Here is a 16,706-nt window from a genome sequence, read left to right as displayed (position 1 = left end):
ATGATTCTAATTTTAGAAGGTAGAAATTTGAATTAAAATAATAAAAAATTATAATTTGTATTTGCAATCAAAATTTTCATTTGATTTTGTTTGCCTATCCAGGAAATGAGTGCCTTCAAAATTAAATGTAATTTTTCATTACAATAAGTCAGAACGCAAAATGTGAGAAAAAAAGAAAAAAGAAAAAGAAGAAATGCCCGAGTATGTTATAGAGAATTAAAGTAAACGTAATACATGTACTTTTCTAATCTTAGATTCATTAACAAAATTATTTGTAGCGTTTAAATTTTGGGAAGAATTATATTTCATATTTATCTTTATATCAGTTAAGAAGGAATGTGTCTTATTGTCCTGTAACAAAACAGGACAAGAAATTGTGATGGTCCTGATTTCTAGAAGTATGTAACCATTTTCCAGGGGAGATATGTTTAACTATGTTCAACAGGAGAGCTTCCAGAAATGGGAATTTCGAGCGTCAAATTAATGGTGATTGAGACAGGATGAGCTAGCATTAGACTTTATTGAGACAGCAGTGAATACGGGAAAGCAGAGCGCAACCAGCCCCACAGTCAGGGCGACATTGCAGTGAATAATCGCTGGAAACGACAGGACAAACGTGATTATGATATGAAAACTTTTCTTTCGAATTCCATTGCTCACTAATTTTGTATATTTGTTTGATGAAAGAATATGAAGTTATAATGATTGCTATAAAGCAATGAAGGGATATCAACATCCTAACTTTATTTCCACTGATAAAACGAACAATAAAAAGTCAACAAATCCCGTTTTGTATACTGTTGAAGAATTTACAGTATTTTCTATCATTTCATAATTGGTCCAGTATATGTATTCATTTTAAAGCCTAATTTCTTTTGCATTTTACATTACTTGGCTCGTATTTTTCAAGAAGAAACATATCATTACTTTGCATAGTTTCATTAAATTCGGATGTGATTTTTACGGTATTTTTTCTAACTTTTTTGCAACGTGCATTATATATAGACAAGATTTACTGGCTAGCTACGGGCAAGAGTTGGCGGTAGATTGGTTATATTTCAGGATGTATATCCTAATGATGTGAGAAAATGTTCTTTATCAAGATGTAATATTTTCAACTCCTTGTGTTCGCTTATTTAGTTTGCTTGTGATGAATAAATAAAATAAAAACGAGCTTTTAAGACTGGAAAGTCTCCCTATGCGCTTAACAACACAGCTAAAACAAAATTCAATTTATAAGTTAAATATCGTTGATTTTGAAAAAAGGAATCTCATTCTATCACATCTCCGTATATAAAAAATATCAAATTGATGACGTCCTTTTAAAGCAAATGAGAGAAAATTCATCCTAGCTTTCCCTTTCAAAAAGTGGCACTGCTTGAATTGGTCAAAGCAAGGAGATTCTAAGCGAGCCTATAGAATCTCCGTGGTTAAAGCATTTCACCCTTCACTTCTTCAAAAAGATTTCGAGTCGATTAGATTATGTACTTTTAGATCATTTAAAAGAGTAGATTTGGCTGTAATCAATATTGTTGATTTCAACCACATTCCTTCTTATTTGTTTTTAAATATTTTTTTTAGATGTTTTTTATTTTATGTTTGCATTGCTTTTGTTGTTGTTTTTGTATATTTTGGAGTAACCGCACGCATTACTTCAAAATCTGTAAAGCGATTCAAGCGAGATAATGATCGTGCAAAATAGTATATTCGCGCATGCAGCTAGCCCAATGTAAACTTTGCACAAGCGTAAATGAACAATTGACGAATGAAATGGTTTGAAAGAAAAGAAAAAATTGTTTGAAAGAATATAATCATTGATGATTATATTCATAATTGCTATCCATAATTTAAAGGTAGGTAATAATAATAATAATATTCCGCGTTTATATAACGCTTAATATATCGACGATGTCTCTAAGCGATTTACAGATAATTATTACGCACCCCGCGCAATGTATGCACTTTCTCCTCTCCCTGGGGAGCATTCCAGCCAGGCGACATTTAACAAGGCTCACAATGCTTCGCATCCTACCAGATACTCATTCAACACTTGGTGGAAAGTTGCAAATGTAGATTAACGTCTTGCCAAAGGAAGTTAGTGCCGGGCTGGGATTGGAACCCTGTACCTTGTGAACTATAGTCAGGTGACTTATCCATTAAACCACAACACCTCTACATCTTATTTGCCACCCACAAAGTGACAAGACCAGATATTTAAAGATAGTGCATTCAACTCCCTCGGGTGCATTCTAAATCCACAAAATAGTTTTCATGATACAAAAACGATAGTCTAGGCTTCTAAGGGAGAGTGTTGAGGTATAGGAACTTGAAACAAATTAAATGGTTGAACATAAAACCGGCATTATATGGTATATAGTATATGGGTTCATGTGAACTTGTGCATTGTGACCATCGATTGAACTTGACGGCTTGTACTTTTACTAACCTTGATTGAACTTTTATTTTCAGGGCCTCTAAACGGATGGTCTACAGTACTCTCAAGTTCATACTGTTCTACGTCCCATTATCACCAGAGGTTTTGTGGTTGAAGGATAGTGATGGCTTTCTCATTCGCACCTTGGCGCAAACGAACGATCCTCAAGCTGAAAATTATTTTACATTCTGTGGATGGTTCTCTTTGTAGCCTCCCAAACGAAAGGGAATCATCATCGTCATTAACTGATCCAGTAGAAAGCACATTGAGCAATATGACATTCTTCATCTCTCTATTCTGCATCACTCTTTATCCAACATATATTAGATTAAAAACCTGAAATTCTGACTTAGAGAAAATGAACAGAATCCCTCTGTCTGTGTGTCTATCAGTACAATAAGCAGACTTTATTTTCATCAAAGCTTCGGCAAGAAGAATGACTGCCAATAACCCATCCACTGCTGTTGTCCTTTCAATCCGTATTATTTTATCATAAAGATAACTGTGCCTAAGTTTTATCTAATGCTTACCATACCATGTTCAGATAAATGGAGATATTCCTAACCTTCTCAAAGTGTCTTTTGTCAAGTATTTTTGTTTTAAGGTCATTTCTTTGTATTTTCCTCATTCTCTTGTAATTTCTTTTAAGTTTATTTTGTTTGGAGCTTTGTGGTCCAGTTGTACTCTCGTGCGTTGAGACAGAACTAATACCCTCCACGCGCTTTGGTGTGGCGGCTCACACGTACAGCTGAGACCTACGGGCTGATACTCGGCGAGGAATGCTCGTTCGTGATGGGGGAAGAGAGCGCTTCCAAACAGGGAACGTTTCATGTCTGTCTCAGCTACAAGCATCAGATGTAGCAATGCACTTTTTGAAACTTCCGGGCGTCATTTTCAGTAAAACTCTTAGACACAGGCAAGAGAAGGCAAATCACACTTAAAATGAACGGACCTTGTACAATCAATGACTGTCAATTAAAACAGAAAAGTGCAATCTCACTATGAAGCCAGGTAAACAAAAAAAAAATGGGGGAGGGGGAGGAGAGGGGACAGAGATAAAAAGAAAGAAAATGAAAGTGGGGGAAATGAAAGGAGAGACAAGGGGCATGTGGGGAGGGGTGATTAGACACATCGAGCGTCAAGAGAAAAGTGCAGTCCATGAAGAAAATAAGAAAGGACTTTAACGAGGTATAGGGATAGTAAATTAGAGAGAGAGAGAGAGAAAGAGAGAGAGAGAGAGAGAGACGAATAGACGGGGAGGCAGGGGTTGAGACAGAGAAAGAGGCAGAGAGAGAGAGGCAGAGAGACAGAGACAGAGAGACAGATAGAGAGACAGAGAGAGAAACAGAGAATGAAAAAGAAAGTGAGAACAAATAAGAAACGTTGTTAGAACGGTTTCGGGGCATTGTACTCTTTCTCCCTCTTTTTTCCATTGACAAAACAACCTGCTGTACTCACTAAATGTGTCTAATTATGATGAACATTTAGGCGTGTTTGAATAATTATACAAATAGCATCGCCTTTTGAAGAATTATTGTAAGTTTACATTCACCATAATCAAGCAACGTTGAGTTTAACAGAAGGCATTTCTCTCAACATATTTTCATATTCCATGCACAATTAATTTCACAAACGTTCTACTGGAAAACCAAAATGCTTCCTCTATTCCGACAATTACATGAGCAAATTCTAAAATCCTTTTTGTGACAATTAATGGTGCTGTGAGCAGATGGATGTCATAGATATCTCAACGGAAAGTTTTTGTAAACGAGAAGGGAAAAAAACCCACTTTGTGGTTTTCCTGTCAATATTTTCGTCACTTGTGGGATTTTAATTCTTAATCAACTGGTACCGTACAAAATGAATTACAAATAATTACACCGTTCTTATTTTTAATGCTAAAAGATAAGATGTAATATCTAATGAGACACGTTTTCATGGTAATTGAAAGACATGTACGATGTTAGCAAAAGTGACTGTCATAATATTGTATGTAGACTGTTTTTAACTTCATGTCTCTTAATCCTAGTAAAACCTGACATTGAAATAATTGAACTAAATTAATTTGACTTTTGATTTGGTCACCTATAGATAGCTGACTATAAGATTACTGGAATGAAAAAGAAAGAACCTAAAATTTATTGTTCTAAATATATATCTTAATTCTCTTTCTTCCGACACTTCTAATTTTCTTTTCTTTAGCTGTTCTAAATATATTGCTTAATATTCTTTCATCCTTATTTCCCGTATTCTTTTCCTGTCGTGTGAAACCATAGCACACGTGTTCATTTTACTTGAACCCTTGACAGGTTCTTTAATGTAGGAAAGAAACCCGTGGTTGACCAAGCTCTAATTAATGAGTTGGCACAGCGGATCCAAGTATATCCAGTCCAGACGTAGGTTTGGGATATGCACTAATAATTTATACAAGCTATTAAATGCACTGAATTGTGACGAAAAAGGGTATTATTTAGCCGATTTGTTTTAATTTTCTTTAAACAGGCCACGTTACTTGTTAAAACGTGATACGTTTGTTTAATGTTTTTAATAAGACAATCGTGCAAATTACTTTTTATTTGTTTTTCTTCTTTATTACCTATTTGGCTTACATGCTCCAATTACACAATTCCACGTTCAGCTTAGTAGTACCTTAGAGTATTTTCATTCGCATAAGCATGTTTATTATTTCATTAGGCGAAATAAATGTCGTCATAATTTATAAGAAAATAGATGATTTTATGAGAAGATGTGAATATTCTTTTTGATTTTCTTTAAAGGTGATCTTCCTAAAAGATTTGTTTATAAATAATAATCTTTCAGAAAGCATTTTCCCTTTAATCGTCTAAACTATAGAGGAGACAGCTTTAACAAACAAAATTCTGTAATCTAACTATATTACTATATTTCGTCTTTCGCACTTGTCTCTTTTCTGTTTCTAATTATCTTAAGTGTATCCTTCTAATAAACAAAATGGTCAATAGGGACGTACAAAATGAAAACTCTTCCTTTTTTTGTTAAAGCTGTCACATCTGCTTAAATATATTTTATGTCGAATATGCTTGGAAGGTCAACATATGATTGAAATTATTACGAGCGATAATTGCGATTCTGAATGCCTTTTCCTGGAGGCAGGCAATCAAATTTGTTTCTTTTGTTATCCAACTTTCTTTGTGCCAAAATAATTTTTATTGTCTATTTCCTTTTTGTTTTACTGAAGTATTCTTTGTCTATGTTTTGAAGGTTTTATAGATTTGCGAAACAATTTATTGGTTTCCTTACTTTTTGCATAAATAAGTAAAATTATTTTGCACAAAGAATAATTGTTTGAATACATTTCCTTATTAGATATAAAGTTCAGGTCATTTACGTCATAATTCCATCACGAAATCTATCAAAGAATTGACATCAACGCTTTCGTTAGTCTGACAGAACTAACAATACCAGACATTTACGAGCGATTTATATCCCGTGAATTCCTTACAGTCTGTTTCGTGTTTCCCCTTCGTTCTGAAAAGTCAACAGGGAAACAAGCATATTGTATGAGATTTCCTAGTCTCGTTAATAATGTTTCTTACAATTAATGATAGTAAGTTACATGCCATCTAGTTATTAAGTGTCGAGAATGACATCTTTATTGCCATTTACAGCCGGACGAGCTCACTCTCTGAGGGGGAAACAGACTCGTTTAGGTCCGGGGGCCCTTGCCATATCTACCGCCATTTTGTCTTCTTCCTTATGTGTTAAATACAGCGTGACCACGCAACCTTTTAACCGAGTTACACATTCATGAAGTGCATCAACACAAGTATTTATCAACTAAATTCCCCATTTTATGTCATTTACATCCTTATATCCCTCAATTTCCTCCTCAGATAACGATAACTACATGTTGTTTATCTCATGTATTATTATCATGCTTCCATAATACTTACAGTATTGGGGGAAGGGGTGCCTCAACTGAATTGAATTAGAATTCAATTGATTTCCACAAAACATGAAATAAAAGTGTATAAATGATACATGTACAATCAAATGAAGGGGAGGGATAACAAAAGTATAGATACTTATCTAGCAAATAGGTTCACAAGGTATATAACTTACAACTTGAAACTGGATTTAAGTTAAAAAAGACACGACTCTTACCCTGAGCTTCATATCATATTTAATAAACTTCATTAGTTGGTATATATAAGTGTTTGTGTTCTATACAGATAAAGGAAGCATTTCCTCAGAAAGCTATGGAATTGAGCTAATAATTTTACTTCATAAATCAAATATTTTTCCTATATTTGTTTAATGCATTTTACTTTGAGCTTAACTCCTTTTAATGTCCATTAACTTGAATGGACCACATAAACGATGGACTTTGACTATATCAGTGGATTATTTGGCTCCTTATATATCCAAGACAAAATTAGATGAATAAAGTATCAATACAGGATGACCAGCACTACATAGCACTGATATAAATGACCCAACGGATAATTCACACTATAACGAAGTAAAACAAATACGTAGGCCCAATGCCTCTGGCTTACATCAAATTTAAATCGTTTTTAAAAATTTCTTTCTCTCATCCTTTACTAACTCGTTTGCTTTGTTTCTTGTTTTCTCTCTCTCTATCTCTCTCTCTCTCTCTTTCTCACTCTCTCTCTCTTTCTCACTCTCTCTCTCTCTCTCTCTCTTTCTCACTCTCTCTCTCTCTCTCTCTCTCTCTCTCTGTATTCTCTTTCCTTTTCCATCTACATGCAAGTAGAGAAGTGCACCGTTTCTTCCCTAATTATCTTCGATGATTCATATATTGGATAACTATGATAACATTCCACACTTCTCGAACCTGAGCGGAAAGGAAACCTGAGCACGTCAGATACTACTAGGTTTAAACAAATTATAGTACAGGGTACAGGGACAATTTTAGTGCATCAATAAATTGTTTAATATTCCCTCTTTTATCGTATGGGGGGGGGGGGGGTGTGGTGTTTTTTGACCGTTGATACGCTGTTGCTGCTAACCCATTAAGACAGACAAAAACTTTTAATTAACATTTCACGAACACATTTTTTACTACACTTCTACCCTAAGACCCTCGTGACAAACTACACTAGTATTCCATTCACCTGTTACTATATACACAAGAATCTTAATTCAATAGTCACAATGCAGGCTATACACATTGTCTTGTTGCTATGCCAGGACGATTCCTGGCAAGGTTTAGGGTCATCGATAGTAACGAATGTAATTAAGACATGCAGGAGAGAAAATAAAGTGGGAGGAAAGAAATAAGTACAAAGACAAAGAGAGTCAGAGAGAAAGTGAGAGAGAGAGAGAAAGTCAGAGAGAATAGAGAGACAGGCAGACAGAGAGAGAGAGAGAGAGAGAGAGAGAGAGAGAGAGAGAGCCAGAGAGAGTCAAAGAGGGGGAGGGGCAGAGGAAACGATAATGAAACCCGATTCGTGAATATGAAAAACTTGTATTATAGCTAGCCATGGATATCAAGGAATATTGAACAAGAATACCCTTTTTTTTCTTGTCTCAAATTAGTCCAGAGTAAACGAAGCACACTGGCAATAACTGTAATCTTTAATCATTGTGACTGAACTTTGTACAGGAGGTGCATGGGTAATGTCTGATAGAAGTACATGTTCGTTGTCAATTGTCAATACACCTGACACCACAGTCCACAGAAGTATATTACGTCAAACTGTATCACTCCATGTGAAGAATAGACATGTATTCAGGCTTCCTTTTATTCCATAGCTGTACAGACTACGAGTTCTAGTTCACCAGGTCAGGTTAGTACTTCAAGTATATATACATCACTGTATGACTACGACTGGTGCTTGGGAATGTCTGTTTGTGCTTCAATCCAATAATCTGTACGCCAATTTTACACTCAATGCAGCTTTCATTGATATCGAGAGAACTTTCCTAAGTTGCTTGAAGGAGTTCCATGGTAAGTATATGCAGTACGTTATTCGATGTTGTCGGAACAGAGTGCATTTGTGGGAGGCGTATTGTATGGGTAGGCCCTCGTGAACGCGTGCGTATTTGCTATTCTTTGTTCTATGTCACATTTTGTAAACATGGGAGATGTAATATCGCATGGACCTACTAGGTCCATGAATATCGCAATGCGTTTCGTGGTATAAGGCTCACCAGATAACCCGATGCTCGTGGCCATAAGGCTATGGTGCTGGCCTGGAAGTAAACAGTATGTAGTGTACATACATGGTGTATGGATTGGGGAGACAAGACTACTTTAGCGCCATCTTGCGGATAAAGTACTATAACAACGGAGGGAAAAGAACATGACTGTGCCATATGTGGCGCTTACTGTCGCTAACAGACGGAGAAATATTGTTTAAATTCGTATGATAGCCTCGAGCCTGGCACAAATATTCCTTGATACGAAAAAAAAATGTCTTTACATATTCTATTTCAATTATGATTGAACTCGCAAATTGTGTGCACCATCTCCACGCACTGGGGAGAATCGGCATATCATAAATACATTCGTTATCCCCCAGGTCCATCACTTTTTTTTTTGGAATTGAGTGGGAAGGAATATGAGTGCCGCGTCAGGGCTCAACCCAACAGCCCTCTGTATTCATTCGCTACATGTACATCTCTACGACGAGAGAGAGAGAGAGAGAGAGAGAAGAGGAAGAGGAAGAAAAGAAGAAGAAGAAGAAGAAGAAGAAGAAGAAGAAGAAGAAGAAGAAGAAGAAGAAAGAGAAAAAAAGAAGAAAAACAACAGGAAGAAGAAGAAAAGGGATGGGTGGGAATTATAGCGCGAATATGCCAGCCTATAGCCAGCCAGCCTACCCCTCGGATCATCTGCATGTACCCCGCCCTCGTCTATGAGTCTAAAATCAAATTCAGAATTCATATTAAAAATCTATTGGTTACAATCCAGACAAATAGGATTGTTCCAATTTCTTTTTTAAACAAAGGAAAACAGTAATCAACATGAGAGTGTAACTAATATTAATAAGCTACGCATCTACCCTCTGATAGCCGACATTGTGACGACACATTATGTGCTGTGTGTCTATGATTACTGTAGCACAAGAACTCTATATTATTTCATTTAATCATCTTTTCAGTGCACAACGTTATGAAAACCAGACTTGTTTGAAATCGTGATAATATCAAGATGGCATCGGAGAAGTATATTTGCTTAGATGACTTTGAGAAGGAGGGCCAGACCAAAATCCCCTCCTGGTTTGTTGATTATTACGCAACAGGTGCTGATGAAGAGGTAACGCTACGAGATAGTCGGCTGGCATTCAAAAGGTTGGTCAAATGTTATGAACATTATCATCAGGAAAAGATATGTTTAGACCGAAGGCTAGGTGTTGCTGAATTTTGGAACAATCTACCTTTACATGTAGAAAACTGTCAGACTGTCAACCAATTCAAAAGTTTGTCCTAACATTCATTCAAAATTGCTTTTGATGATTAATTTACTCCATTCACATTGATGTATATTTCATATGTATTGTCATTTTGTTGGTTTATGATTTTGTAATGTTTTTGTTTTGTTTAATATATGTAATTGTTTGTCATTGCATTTTGCTTGCTTGGCGCTTAGAGACTTCGGTGTAAAACGCTTTATAAGCACCGTTTTTATTATTATTAATTTATGGGGTGTTCTTGAGGTTGTGAGTATAAAAATGTATCAACTTTGTTGAAGTTTATTTATTCTACATTTACATCAAAACCAATTTAAATTTAATTTTTACAAGCGTATACGCGTAGATTACAAAAATTGTTTAAAGATTTCAAATCAAGTAAAGTTCTTCGGCAAATTTAATTAGACAATATTTCATTTAGATAATGAATCATTTCATGAATAGTGTGATGGACTTACAAAAGGGTTTTGAAATTGCCCCCTAGCTGAGTTGCGATTATGTTACATGTACATTACAAACAGAATGCATGGCAAATATGATTTTGTTTCTAATGGTTTCTTCTTCCCAAGACGAAAAGCTCATTACTGTTACCATAAAGGGCTCTTATCAAAATATGTAGAATGTGCTCAAAATAATCGCTGCTTCCATCGCTTTCATTTCTTCTTTTTTTTTCTTCACCTTTTTTTCTTCACCTGAATTCAGATATCGTCTGCGTCCCAGAATCCTACGTGATGTGTCCATCCGGGACCTTTCTACTACCATCCAGGGTCAACCAATCAGCTTTCCTGTCTGTCTATCACCGTCGGCATTCCATAAACTAGCCATACCAGAAGGAGAGAAAGAAACAGCTAGAGGTATAGAAGATAGTCAATTAGCGTAATAACCGGGGAGGGGCGAGTAGGACTCGTCAAAGAGATGGAGATTTTGTAAGCATATAAATTATGACAGCCTAAGTACATGTCGGCAAATTTCATTGTTTCTTTATGATTATTTTGTTAACTTGTTGACCTGCTTTATCTAGGCCTACACCTTTTGCATTAAATTGTCCAAACTTTTTCATTCATTAAAACATCAATCGTGGATGAAATAAAAAAAACGTCTATCCACTGTTTATAATATACAATCATGTTACATGTTTGCTTACTTGCAGCCGCTGAAAAATGTGGTACTTTAATGTGTTTGAGCTCGATGTCGAGTACGACTATGGCCGATGTCGCTGACGCTGCTCCATCTGGACTCTTCTGGATGAATATCTACATTCTTAAGAATCGTGACGTCACCAAGCATTTAATCCGAGAAGCAGAACGGTGTGGGTTCAAAGGGTTAATCATGACGATGGACTCACCAAAGCTGGGTAATCATGTAAGGACAGCTCGAAGACGAATGTATGACGTTTTAGACGACAGATTTGTGAGGTAAGAATCATTACTGCATGATTCGAATCTTTATTCTAACATCACATGATCTAATTACATGCACCTAAAATAATGGATTCGTATGATTCGAGCATTATACTTTACCAAAGTGAAAAAATGTGATGGCAATGTTTTGCACGGAATTATGAAGAGCGATATTGTCCGTGTTTTGCATGAAGTGTTGAATAATAATAACATAATACAGTATTTTACAGAATTCAGTTGATCGAAAATTATGATTATAAATCGTTATATGTCATTATAAAGTTTAAAATTCATGTGAGAGAATGTCAGTCAAAAGCCAACTAGGATTGACGCAACACAAGATCCCATGATCCATTTTGTAAACAATGGCACTGGCAAAGCAGCATTATCTTGGAGATGTTGCGATTGGGGAAGGGGCCGTGTACAAGGGTCAAAGAGAATGTGATGAGAATACTAACATGTGAGAGCGTAGCGTAGAATTGGACACTTTGTCTCCGACACGAATGGATGCAGCTATGTTAAATGCGAACATAGCTTTCATCCTGTAAGAACGGCGTTGCATCTGATTCTCAGAGTTGTGTTTATTCCTAAATTTATGCAAGAATTGCGTTGTACGTAGGTCAATGTAGGTCTATAAACCAAGCCTTTCTATGAGATTTTTTTCTTCTCCTGATCTTCCCTTATTACTTTGATCGAGCAGTGAATTGTTAGTTTGCCTACCCCTCCCTCACTCCTGCCCGAAGATGACTCGACGCCCTACCCCCTCACCCTTGACTCTTGGCGGGACTGCTGCAAATATGTTCAAAATAATAAGTCTGATTTGATACGAAATCCCACTTTCTCTTGCTCTCTTATTTTACCAGGGCATCCAATTTTGATATTCCTCATATCCCCGAGGTTGTAGAAGCTAAGAAGAAAGAACCACTCCTCATCAAATATTTTGTTAGTCAGGTCTCTGACTCGCCAACCATTGAAGATGTTAAGTGGATAAAGACTCTCACCAAACTTCCTATCATCGCTAAAGGAGTATTAACAGGTCAGAACCGAAAACTTCGGGACACTTTGTGAATAGAGAAATATAGATTCATGAACTGAGCTGTTAACATGCGACAAATTCGCTGCTAACAATGTGCCCATTATTACTCAGCTATCTTAAAGCTTATCTGCCGTAGTTTACAGGAGGGATTAGACCGCTCTGCAAGGTCACTGGACAGGTGGTTATCTCATCAACTCAGCTCTCAGTTAACATAAGAAAAAGAGGATCATGGGGGATCAATGGTCACCGATTAGGCATTGTTTGTTATATAGAGGGAGCAAGTAGCTACCAGTAGTGCAGTGGGCCTTTAACTTTCCCATTGTACGCTCATGTCTTAATTAAGACTGTTACCATTCCAAAATTCCAAAATCCGTATTTGAATTTGAATGTACAAGCCATCATTCAAGATTATATCTAAATTAATTCCAATAAGCAATTTATTCTTCGTTGAGATAAAAACCGGATTAATCGCACCGACTTCTCTAATCGTAATTTATGCTTATATTTTGATGACAATTATGGACCTCCATTTGACAGTTGTTTCAAATCTTCTAGAATTCTTAACTTTGTTTTGGTTAATTTGTTTTTACAGGAGAGTCAGCGAGAATGTTGGCTGAAGGCGGTGTGGATGGAATTCTAGTTTCAGCTCACGGAGGGAGGCAACTCGATTACTTACCAGCACCGGTAAAAACCCTTCTTTTCTCTTGTTAATAGATTATTTGTCAAAATCTACAAATATAACTCGATATAACTTGAATGTCGTCATGAAGTCAACAAGAAGAATCATGTTTTTTTATTGACGATGTGCTTACGGGTACAGAACATGAGATCGACGGCCCACAAGACCGATAAAACACGAGCCAATATCAGTCTCGTTGGCATTCTGACAGTTCTACCGAGTGTTCACTAGATCGACAGCCCATTATGATATTAATGCACGTTGATAATTGGCTTCACCAGGTCGACGACGCAATAGACCGATTTCGCCCTTGGCAGACAACCCTCGAGACCGACATCATTTCTTTGTTTTGTTGGTTTCGTAAACTGTCGATCTCCTAGTAGGGTGTTGTTCATGGACTGTCCGTCTGCAAGAATCTTTGTACATGTCAATGTTCTGAATACTTTCAAAATGAGAGAATATCTCCTACAAGTTAGTCAACGATTATGGTCCCTTTTTTCGCAGATCGATGCTCTATCTGAGGTAGTAGAGGCTGTGCGTGGGTATCCTGTAGAGGTGTACATGGATGGAGGAGTAAGGAGAGGAACCGATGTCTTCAAGGCATTAGCCATGGGTGCCAGAGCTGTCTTCATTGGTCGGCCTGCCCTGTGGGGGCTTGCTTGTAATGTAAGTCAGTGTTGTAGGTGTGTAAGTCAAAGTCAGAGTCAAAGGCAAAGTAAGTACAATGGCAAAATTTGTCAACAATCAGTCAATTATGTCAAGAGTGCATTTTTATGTGTACAGATTCAATCATGTCAACTCTTGCCCTCATGGACGTTCTGACTCTGAAATAGGCTGTATTCCCCATTCGGTCAGTTTTAGTAAAACATGTTGCTTGAATCGTGTTTGCCTCAGCCTGTGCATAATTATCTTATTCACACTAGGACAGCGGACATGGTATGAACAGCAACATACATGTACATGTACCACCTCAAATCGTTTTTAGTATTAGTGTACAGCTTTGTATTATATCGGCGTGCTCGAAAGCAAAAAAAGTTACGTATGTTTAAATTAGATTGTTCATGACAAGAGCCCGACGATAAAACGCAGCCTTGAACTAACTGCATGGTCTTCAAACGTTGTTGCTTGCTAGACAATTCGCTACGATAATCACATTTTCGATTCGTAATTGACTTTTGACGCTTGCACGGTGTTTTTATGTTTTTTAATCTTTTTTTGTTTTTATTCGTAGGGCGAGGAAGGTGCTGCGCAGGTCTTAGAAATCCTAAGACAGGAGTTGAGCCTTGCCATGGCATTATCAGGTAGGCATAATAATTATATCGTGTGGTGGAATATTTTACGAATTGGAAATTGGCGGTGACATTGCAAGAGCTACTTGTCGCTGAGTTATACGTGTTATAAATCACTTAATTTGTTGTTAGTACGACGAAGGCTAGATATTAAAAATACAGCTTGATAGCCTACACCTACATTATGTTATTAAGTTGACGTAAATATCCAGCTAAAATATCAGTTTACACATAATATTACGCTCATCTTATTTTTGTTTTATCGTTTGTTCAGGTTGCTCCAAATTGAGTGACATCAAGTCTTCAATGGTAGTTCACGAATCTTACTATCACAATGCAAAACTTTAACGTCAAGGATCTTCCTGCATGTTTCGATAAAGCCACCTCCGACTGGTACATACGGAGACCCCCCCCCCCGAATATTCCTGTTAAACTGCTCAATAATAAAGTGAAGTGATATGACGGATGATAAGGGGATAAATGGCATATCAGGGATTGTCAAAAAGAGCCTTGAAAACTATAATAACAATAATAATATAATAATAATAACAACATTTATAATGTGCACATATCCACCCCAAGAGATGCTCAAGGAGCCTAACAAGGTAAATGCATAAGTCTACAATCACAGTCTTCAACATAGTGAATGTTTCAAGGGGGATCAGGGGCACCCGATTCATTCCTATCTGCAGTGATGTCCTACTGGGTAGTACAGCTTGTGCCCCTATAATTAAATGGCTTAAATGGGGAGGGGGAAGAAGAAGGAAGACATTGGGAGAAAAAGAAGAGAAAAGAGGAAGATAGGATCTCTCCCGAATCTTTCACGCCTCATTCTTCCTTCTGCCTAATTCTCTTTATCTCTTCAGCACAGCTATCACATTTTTACTCCATTTACCATCTCCTCCTGTCATCTTCTCATACATCTTTTTCAATCCGATCCCCCAACACCATTTTTGTATATGAAATTATCAAGCTGTATAAAGAATTTGCCACACCTTCTAGGATAGCTTTTGTGGCTATCCTTCTTCGTGATTATTTTATGTTAGTATTACAATGTAAGTATTTTACGTTGATGATTGTATTCGTTATATGAATTGTTTATTATCATTATTAAGTTGTAATTAGTTTTTAACTTTGGAAAAGACCATGAAGAGAAATGAATAAATGAAATCCAATTAAATATCCACAGATGGATACATGGCCTTGATAATTCTCATTATTTTACTCAACGAGAACGTGTAAAAAGACTTGTTTACTTACATCTCTATTGTATGTCAAAGTACAGATACTTCTGTTAAGTCTCCTTAGAGGATCAATGCAAATCATCAAATTATTCAAATAAAGACAAATTAAAACATGACTGTTTTAACAGCGATCTTTGGTCTATCAATTTATAATTCAAAGTAACATATTAAAATAATGTTAGCAGAAGGCCTATGTCAGAAGTCACGTGCTTTGTGTTCCTCTTCTATTGACAGTATCAATGTCAATAACGGAAATAATGTTTTATTTTGCTCATCTATTTTTCTATGTTTGTGAGAGTATCATGCAATATCACGTTCGCAAAAATGATCCGAACCTTATACTTCTCAGGCAATTTTCTTTAAATCAATATGATTATAATAACAGTGAACATTTTGTCGAAAATGACACTCCTGGCGCAGTTGTGTGGAAATTGTAAAATAAATTGTATATTATGATTATAAATTGATAAGAAGGCGTGTTGTTAATATAGTTATGTCTGTACATTTCAATAGATGGCGCTTTTTTTTTTTATTGCGCCTGATTTGTTTTCTCCGATATAAAATGAGATGAGTTTGGCGACCAAAGAATAAAAAATCTATGTGATGCGTGAAATATTATTATACCACCGAATAAAATAATACAATGACAGCAATGATTTTGATAACTATTCGTAAAATTTTGAAGATAATCTATTCGTCGTGATATATCTACTCGTGATTTGTGTAATATGAAGAATAAAACAAAGTAATCAACAACGTTCATCAGAGCCAGAATGATAGAAAGAACCTCCCCCCCTCCCACTTTGGTACGGTGCACCGTGGTGGTCTAAATACAGAGGTTTACTTAGTCGACCACGCATCGGAAATTCAAATGACCCCCCCCCCCCCTTAAAAAAAAGAAAGAATAAAACCCGAAAATTCCGGAAATTCTGAAAATTGACACAAACCCGTATGGTGTTAGTGGCCAGAAGTATATATCGCCCTCTGCGTTAAAACCAACTTTTAAAGTATAGACTTGGAAATTGACGGTGTGTCTTAGATGGTAAAAAGTTAGAAGACTGATTACAAATTCAAGATATTCTCTTTGGTGCCTGAATTTTTCACAAAATAGTGTCGAGAAAATTTGCTTTGTATCGTCAAATTTTGAGCTTCTCTTGAAGTCTGTCTCCAGGAGCTCGGGAGTTAAGTTTATGTCTTATTTTCCCAACG

The 16,706-nt window shown here is 36.4% G+C and overlaps 1 protein-coding gene across 1 annotated transcript; it reads left to right on the top strand.

Annotated features, from left to right (window-relative positions):
• The first annotated feature begins 7,980 nt into the window (after positions 1-7,980).
• Positions 7,981-16,272, top strand: LOC586372 (hydroxyacid oxidase 1). The gene is made up of 9 exons (XM_786156.5): positions 7,981-8,226; positions 9,541-9,730; positions 10,552-10,703; positions 11,000-11,264; positions 12,113-12,285; positions 12,878-12,969; positions 13,469-13,630; positions 14,196-14,265; positions 14,528-16,272. The coding sequence occupies exons 2-9, from the start codon at positions 9,591-9,593 to the stop codon at positions 14,599-14,601; spliced, it is 1,128 nt and encodes a 375-aa protein (XP_791249.3). The 5' UTR covers positions 7,981-8,226; positions 9,541-9,590; the 3' UTR covers positions 14,602-16,272.
• Positions 16,273-16,706: the final 434 nt, after the last annotated feature.

This window comes from Strongylocentrotus purpuratus, unplaced genomic scaffold, assembly GCF_000002235.5.
Source record: "Strongylocentrotus purpuratus isolate Spur 01 unplaced genomic scaffold, Spur_5.0 spur5_scaffold_8, whole genome shotgun sequence".
NCBI lineage: Eukaryota > Metazoa > Echinodermata > Echinoidea > Camarodonta > Strongylocentrotidae > Strongylocentrotus > Strongylocentrotus purpuratus.
The sequence above is the reverse complement of the archived record's forward strand: the minus strand, read 5'-3'. Positions and strand labels throughout refer to the sequence as shown.